General features: G+C 42.9%; 1 protein-coding gene across 1 annotated transcript; it reads right to left on the reverse strand.

Annotated features, from left to right (window-relative positions):
- Positions 1–584: 584 nt before the first annotated feature.
- LOC106561837 (leucine-rich repeat-containing protein 10B-like) lies at positions 585–3,948 on the reverse strand. The gene has a single exon (XM_014126101.2). The coding sequence runs from the start codon at positions 2,179–2,181 to the stop codon at positions 961–963; it is 1,221 nt and encodes a 406-aa protein (XP_013981576.1). The 5' UTR covers positions 2,182–3,948; the 3' UTR covers positions 585–960.
- Between the last annotated feature and the right edge of the window lie 5,089 nt (positions 3,949–9,037).

Here is a 9,037-nt window from a genome sequence, read left to right on the forward strand (position 1 = left end):
CTAGCCTAGAAAAGGCAGAAGAACAATATTTGAATCCACTTGAATGGATAATTAACTAACTAGCATAGGCTATTAATCCTGGTGTTTTCCTTATATTGTCCACTTAGTTCTCATATCACCTCCTAGTGCAAATCAGGAAGCTGTCAAGTAGTCAGAATCTTAGGAAGGGGAGGGATCCTAGGTTTAGGAAGGGGAGGAGTCCTAGGTTTAGGAAGGGGAGGAGTCCTAGGTTTAGGAAGGGGAGGAGTCCTAGGTTTAGGAAGGAGAGGAGTCCTAGGTTTAGGAAGGAGAGGAGTCCTAGGTTTAGGAAGGGGAGGAGTCCTAGGTTTAGGAAGGGGAGGAGTCCTAGGTTTAGGAAGGGGAGGAGTCCTAGGTTTAGGAAGGGGAGGAGTCCTAGGTTTAGGAAGGGGAGGAGTCCTAGGTTTAGGAAGGGGAGGGATCATAGGTTTAGGAAGGGGAGGAGTCCTAGATTTAGGAAGGGGAAGAGTCCTAGGTTTAGGAAGGGGAGGAGTCCTAGGTTTAGGAAGGGGAGGGTCCTAGGTTTAGGAAGGGAGGAGTCCTAGGTTTAGGAAGGGGAGGATCCTAGGTTTAGGAAGGGGGAGTCCTAGGTTTAGGAAGGGGAGGAGTCCTAGGTTTAGGAAGGGGAGGGATCCTAGGTTTAGGAAGGGGAGGAGTCCTAGATTTAGGAAGGGGAGGAGTCCTAGGTTTAGGAAGGGGAGGGATCCTAGGTTTAGGAAGGGGAGGGGTGAGAGGCTGTGTCTGGGAGCATCGAATCCGTGATGTATTGTTGGTAAATTGTGACTGACTGATCTACAAATAATTCTAAGTAGTTATTTATGATGCAAGGTGGCTTGTAGATCAGTCAGTCGCCTGCAATGTCTGCTGCGGGGTCAAACGAGTCTAAACTTAGGAGGGGAGGAGTCAGAGCCTTTGCAGGAGGAGGAGTCAATCAGTCAGTCATCAATGCCGGCCCCCTTGTCTTCCTGGTTCCTCTAGCTCCTCCCCCTCCTCATACTCATAGTCCATATCTCCTTGTTCGTACTCCAAATCCCCAACATCATACCCCTCCCCCTCGCATATAAGCTCCTCCTTGTCATATTCTATCCCCTCCAGGTCATACTCAAGCCCCGCCCCGTATTCGTTCAACGCCCTCTCTAACTCCGCCTCCATCTCCTTCTTCTTCCTCTCCTCCTCGGTTAGGGGCATCGCCACGGTTACCACCTCGTTGTACTTGTGCCCAGCGTGCGATGCACTGTTTTGTTTGGCCGTCTTTAGAATGCCTTGGATGACAGGCCCATCCCCGGCCAGCGCAGCCTCTTCCGCGTCCCTCACATCCTGCTCCTTCTTAGCCTTCCTGTCTGCTCGATCCTGGAGCTCCTCCTGGGCCCCCTCCCCAACCAGTAGCACCTCCTCCCCTACACCAGGAGGCCCCTCCACAGGGTTGTGGTCGTAGGAGAAGAGACGGAGGGCGGGGAGCCGGCTCAGGTTAGGAAACACCTCGATCTTGTTCTTGTCCAGGTCTAAGATCTCCAGATCCACCATGCGGAGTAAGACACGGGGAAACTCGGTGAAACGGTTTCCGTAGAGCCACAGCCCTCGCAGAGCCTCCATGCGCCACAGGTCCGGGGGCAGGGTCCGTAGCCTGTTGTCCCCCATCTGGAGGGACCTGAGGTGGGGTAAGTCGTAGAGCTGGCGGGGGAAGCACGTGAAGTAGTTGCTCTCCATCCAGAGGCAGCGAAGGCTCTGAAGGTTACGTAGCTCTGGAGGAAGAGATATCAGGCGGTTGGAGCCCAGGTAGAGACGCGTCAGGTTGCGGAGCTGACAGATGGCCAACGGGACGTCCTCCATCTTGTTAAAGTCTAAAGCCAGGATGCGGAGGCCCTTCAGTTGGACGATGTTCTCCGGAAGGGTCCGCAGGCTGTTACCACACACATACAGCTTCTCCAGGTGGCGTAGCCCACAGATCACACCGGGTAACCTGCGGAACTTCTTATAGCTCAGATCCAAGACGGGATCTCCGCTTGCCAGCATCTCCTCCACCCCTAGGGGAAGCTCATCGTCCTCCATCTCCTCCTCTTTCTTCTTCTTCCTCCTCCTCTTCTCCTCCTCCATTACTTTCACTTTCTCCCCATCCCCATCCTTCTCTTCCTCGTCCTCCTCCTTCCTGGAGGAGTTGCCCATGCCGTGCCCGTTGCTACGCCCGTTGCTACACCCGTGGCCCGGCAGCCTGCCGTTGGATACTGGCTGAGTCAGGATGGAATCAGGGGATGAGGCTGAAGCCTTGTCTGAATACTGGGGTTGGGACTGAGACTGAAGCTCCAACACTGTCTGGGGTTGAGACTGAAGCTGGTCAGGATAGGACAGTGTCTGAAGACGTGTCCGAGGCTGGTCGTGTCTGTGTCCGAGGCTGGTCTGGCTGGGGCTGAGGCTGGGTTTGAGCCTGATGCTGGTTCTGAGGCTGGTCAGCCCGGTCGGAGGCTCCTACTCTGAACTGAGGCTGGTCAGCCCGGTCGGAGGCTCCTACTCTGAACTGAGGCTGGTCAGCCCGGTCGGAGGCTCCTACTCTGAACTGGTGAGAAAGGATCCAATGGCTGGACCCGCAGCAACAGGGGGCATTGTGTTCCTTAATAGGCCAGTGATTGCTCTCTGCTAGCTCAGCACCCACAGACCAACACATGATACTAGAAGTGGCACTGTCTCACTGCCCCACATTAGATGAAGTGTCAACTGATATCTACACATTACAATAATATTGATGGATTTGTAATTGTAAAAAAATAATAATAATAATAATGTTTACCCTTATTTTAGCAGGTAAGTTGACTGAGAACACATTCTCATTTACAGCAACGACCTGGGGTACAGTTTAAAAGGAGAAGTGTGGGGATAGATACGCCAATTAGAAGCTTATTATCAACAACAACCAAAAGCAGCAGAGTAGTGTTTAAAGAAGTAATAATAATAATAATAATAATTTAACTCAACAATATAAAGCTGAATTTTGATGCTAAAGCATAGTCCCTTGGTGTCTGTTTGGAGTCAGACAGAGCAGTCAACCAATGTAAATAAGACTATAAATGTCTTCCCAGAACAGATAAAATGTCTCCACAAACTTCCAACAGACGCAGACTTGCCATTTGGGTATCATATGTTCATTTGGATGCTGTCCGCGTCTTACTGTCGGGCTACTTTACTCCATGGAAGTTTTCAGTAGATATGTTCTCAGCCCTGTGTGACAGACGACAACCGCAGGCTTTAGACATTTCATTTTAGTTTCCATATGAGCTTGAATTCTGCTCGACAGACGGAGCAGATGTCAGCGTCACCTGTTCCACTGATCTTATGATGAACAAGAATTACTACTACCAACAACAACAACAACAACAACAAAAATAAATTAAAAAAAAAGTGGATACGTTCGCGCTGGATGTCCTTTTCCGTGATGAATGTATGTTCCCGTCCGTCGAGTCGGAGCCCAGCTTGACGCGCAGGCGGCTACGCAGCTGTGTGGGGATGTGATGTCTTGACCTGGCCAGCGGCAAAGTGAAAGAGAAAAAGGGAAGTCCACACTTTGGTGATCACTCACTCACTCTTGCTTTGGTTGATGACGGTTGCGCACTTAGCGCATTTCGGGCATCGTTAATGTCGTCCTATTGCTGAACCAAAGTCACTAGACCCGTCGCCTGTATACAAAATGGAGAATTTTCTATTTGGCTACTATGAAGAAGAAGAAGAAGAAGAAAAAAATAACTATCGGTTTGCTCGGTGCACTCTTCACTGTCGCCTCTTGATACCCTCAAACCAGTGTACGTTATCCCGTTTCTCCGTCTCGGCTGGAGATTTGCTGTGCAACGTTGCCTAGGACTGTCTCCCCTCCCTAGCAACCGAAACAGAGGGACATGAGAGAGCATTGTCAAACACGTACATCACATGGTTAGAAAGGGAGAGGGAAAGAGGGGGCAGGGGATAGAGAGAGAGAGAGGGAGAGAGAGAGGGGAGGGAGAGAGAGAGAGAGAGAGAGAGAGAGAGAGAGAGAGAGAGGGAGAGGGGAGGGAGCAGAGGAGATGGATGAGAGAGTGGGGGAGGAAAATAGGGAGAGGGAGCAGAGAGAGAGTGATTGAAGAGAAATAAAGAGGGGAAAAGAGTGATGAGAGGGACCACGTGATGTGATCTAGTATAATTAAGAGTTAAAGATTGGCACATAGCAGGCTATAAAATATTCCTAGATAAAGTCTGTAATTGACACAGGATTTACATAATAGCGCTATGCTTCATACCGGCCAATTATAAATAGGGAGTTGCATTCCAAATGGCAAATTGGTAATATGATTGTGTGCATGGGCACACTGGCAGCTGTATTTATTTAGGAACATGCAACACACACACACACACACAGATGATGTAATATAATACACGCCAATGCATCTACAAACAAAGGTATTTTTGTAAACCTTTGAATCATTCTAGATGACCAGCTATGATCAGGTTTCAGAATTTTAATGTAGCCTAACTAACTAACATAGGTTAGCTATTACAACTACTAACCTAACCTAACTAACTAACATAGGGTAGCTATTACAACTACTAACCTAACTAACTAACATAGGGTAGCTATTACAACTACTAACCTAACTAACTAACATATTTAGCCTAGCTATTACTACTAATAACCTAACTAACATAGGTTATTAGTTTAGTTGTAATAGCTAGCCTAACTAACTGGTTATTAGTTGTAATAGCTAGCCTAACTAACTAACTAACTAACTAACTAACTAACTAACTAACTGGTTATTAGATGTAATAGCTAGCCTAACTAACAGGTTATTAGTTGTAATAGCTAGCCTAACTAACTAACTAACAGGTTATGAGTTGTAATAGCTAGCCTAACTAACAGGGTATTAGTTGTAATAGCTAGCCTAACTAACAGGTTATTAGTTGTCATAGCTAGCCTAACTAACTAACTAACTAACTAACTAACTAACTAACTAACTAACTAACTAACTAACTAACAGGTTATTAGATGTAATAGCTAGCCTAACTAACTAACTAACTAACTAACTAACTAACTGGTTATTAGTTGTAATAGCTAGCCTAACTAACTAACTAACTAACAGGTTATGAGTTGTAATAGCTAGCCTAACTAACAGGTTATGAGTTGTAATAGCTAGCCTAACTAACAGGTTATGAGTTGTAATAGCTAGCCTAACTAACAGGTTATTAGTTGTCATAGCTAGCCTAACTAACAGGTTATGAGTTGTAATAGCTAGCCTAACTAACAGGTTATGAGTTGTAATAGCTAGCCTAACTAACAGGTTATGAGTTGTAATAGCTAGCCTAACTAACAGGTTATGAGTTGTAATAGCTAGCCTAACTAACAGGTTATTAGTTGTAATAGCTAGCCTAACTAACAGGTTATTAGATGTAATAGCGTGTGACGATCGTCAAAAGGAGTGGACCAAGGTGCAGCGTGGTAAGTGCTCATGTTCAGTATTTATTTAACTCAGAACACTAAATCAAAATTACAAACAACGGAAAACGAAAGTGACGTTCTGCAGGCTAAACTGGGCTGTACAAAAACAAGATCCCACACGGAAGGAGGGAAAAAGGGCTGCCTAAGTATGGTTCCCAATCAGAGACAACGATAGACAGCTGAATCTGATTAGGAACCATACTCGGCCAATCAAAGAAAAAGGCAACATCGCAATATAACACAGACTGCCCACCCCACACCCTGACCTAACAAAATAGAGCAATAAACCGTCTCTCTCAGGTCAGGGCGTGACATAGCTAGGCTAACTAACTAACTAACTGGTTATTAGTTGTAATAGCTAGTCTAACTAACAGGTTAATAGTTGTCATAGCTAGCCTAACTAACAGGTTATTAGTTGTAATAGCTAGGCTAACTAACTAACTAGCATAGGTTATTAGTTGTAATAGCTAGCCTAACTAACATAGGCTAGCTATGACAACTAATAACCTATGTTTGTTAGTTAGTTAGTTGGTTAGGTTATTAGTTGTCATAGCTAGCCTATGTTAGTTAGGCTAGATATTACAACTAATAACCTATGCTAGTTAGTTAGTTAGTTAGTTAGCCTAGCTATTACAACTAATAACCTGTTAGTTAGGCTAGCTATTACAACTAATAACCTGTTAGTTAGGCTAGCTATGACAAATAATAACCTGTTAGTTAGGCTAGCTATGACAACTAATAACCTAACTAACAGGTTATTAGTTGTAATAGCTAGGCTAACTAACTAACTAGCATAGGTTATTAGTTGTAATAGCTAGCCTAACTAACAGGTTATTAGTTGTAATAGCTAGCCTAACTAACTAACTAACAGGTTATGAGTTGTCATAGCTAGCCTAACTAACAGGTTATGAGTTGTCATAGCTAGCCTAACTAACAGGTTATGAGTTGTCATAGCTAGCCTAACTAACAGGTTATAAGTTGTCATAGCTAGCCTAACTAACAGGTTATTAGTTGTAATAGCTAGCCTAACTAACTAACTAACAGGTTATGAGTTGTCATAGCTAGCCTAACTAACAGGTTATTAGTTGTCATAGCTAGCCTAACTAACAGGTTATTAGTTGTCATAGCTAGCCTAACTAACAGGTTATAAGTTGTCATAGCTAGCCTAACTAACAGGTTATAAGTTGTCATAGCTAGCCTAACTAACAGGTTATTAGTTGTCATAGCTAGCCTAACTAACAGGTTATTAGTTGTCATAGCTAGGCTAACTAACAGGTTATTAGTTGTCATAGCTAGGCTAACTAACAGGTTATTAGTTGTCATAGCTAGGCTAACTAACAGGTTATTAGTTGTCATAGCTAGGCTAACTAACAGGTTATTAGTTGTCATAGCTAGCCTAACTAACAGGTTATTAGTTGTCATAGCTAGGCCATGTATTATTTGGCATCTCTTATTATTATTATTATTATTATTATTACTGCAGCAGGCACATTTTCAGCCCTATTTGGGAGAGGTCATATAGGGATTATGTCCCAAATGGCACCCTATTCCCTACATAGTGCACTACCCTATGGACCCTGGTCAAAAGTAGTGCACTATATAAGGAATACGATAGGGTGCCATTTGGGAGAGATCATCTCATTTCCCCTTGCACGATGGAATATACAATTGGAGGCTGATTGGAAGTTTTTGACTGTGTCCAATAGGATAAGAGGATTTACAGTATGAAAGGAACCTCCCAGTAAGCCTAAACACTGCTACAGTATATGGGGGATGAGATGTGTTATGACAGTACTCTAGCAATGTTCAACACATACTGTAGAGGTAGAGAGATGCATGAATTTAGTTACAATAGTCAGTGTTGGTAAATATCAAAGGGGGGCCTCCTTAAACAGTGTTATATGGAAGCAGAGATATGTTATACAGTGTTATAAGATATACATATGTTATTAAGGAAAGAGGCGTTATAAGTGTTTAATATGGAGGCAAGGAGGTGTTATAACAATGGTATTCAGGGAGACAGACATGTTATAACTGCTATTACAGTGTTATGTAGAGACAGACACACGTTATAACTGCTATTACAGTGTTATGTGACGACAGACACACGTTATAACTGCTATTACAGTGTTATGTAGAGACAGACATGTTATAACTGCTATTACAGTGTTATGTAGAGACAGACACACGTTATAACTGCTATTACAGTGTTATGTAGAGACAGACACACGTTATAACTGCTATTACAGTGTTATGTGACGACAGACACAGGTTATAACTGCTATTACAGTGTTATGTAGAGACAGACACGTTATAACTGCTATTACAGTGTTATGTAGAGACAGACACACGTTATAACTGCTATTACAGTGTTATGTAGAGACAGACACATGTTATAACTGCTATTACAGTGTTATGTAGAGACAGACACACGTTATAACTGCTATTACAGTGTTATGTAGAGACAGACACATGTTATAACTGCTATTACAGTGTTATGTAGAGACAGACACATGTTATAACTGCTATTACAGTGTTATGTAGAGACAGACACATGTTATAACGGCTATTACAGTGTTATGTGACGACAGACACATGTTATAACGGCTATTACAGTGTTATGTAGAGACAGACACATGTTATAACCGCTATTACAGTGTTATGTGACGACAGACACATGTTATAACTGCTATTACAGTGTTATGTGACGACAGACACAGGTTATAACTGCTATTACAGTGTTATGTAGAGACAGACACGTTATAACTGCTATTACAGTGTTATGTAGAGACACACATGTTATAACTGCTATTACAGTGTTATGTAGAGACAGACACGTTATAACTGCTATTACAGTGTTATATAGAGACAGACACGTTATAACTGCTATTACAGTGTTATGTAGAGACAGACACACGTTATAACTGCTATTACAGTGTTATGTAGAGACAGACACGTTATAACTGCTATTACAGTGTTATGTAGAGACAGACACGTTATAACTGCTATTACAGTGTTATGTAGAGACAGACACATGTTATAACTGCTATTACAGTGTTATGTAGAGACAGACACACGTTATAACTGCTATTACAGTGTTATGTGACGACAGACACACGTTATAACTGCTATTACAGTGTTATGTAGAGACAGACACATGTTATAACTGCTATTACAGTGTTATGTAGAGACAGACGCACGTTATAACTGCTATTACAGTGTTATGTGACGACAGACACATGTTATAACTGCTATTACAGTGTTATGTAGAGACAGACACATGTTATAACTGCTATTACAGTGTTATGTAGAGACAGACACATGTTATAACTGCTATTACAGTGTTATGTAGAGACAGACACATGTTATAACTGCTATTACAGTGTTATGTGACGACAGACACACGTTATAACTGCTATTACAGTGTTATGTAGAGACAGACACATGTTATAACTGCTATTACAGTGTTATGTAGAGACAGACACACGTTATAACTGCTATTACAGTGTTATGTAGAGACAGACACATGTTATAACGGCTATTACAGTGTTATGTAGAGACAGACAC

Source organism: Salmo salar, chromosome ssa10 (genome assembly GCF_905237065.1).
Source record: "Salmo salar chromosome ssa10, Ssal_v3.1, whole genome shotgun sequence".
NCBI lineage: Eukaryota > Metazoa > Chordata > Actinopteri > Salmoniformes > Salmonidae > Salmo > Salmo salar.

Excerpts from the sequence above, each read along its gene's own strand:
- LOC106561837 (XM_014126101.2), bottom strand. The coding sequence starts at position 2,181 with ATGGGCAACTCCTCCAGGAAGGAGGAGGACGAGGAAGAGAAGGATGGG.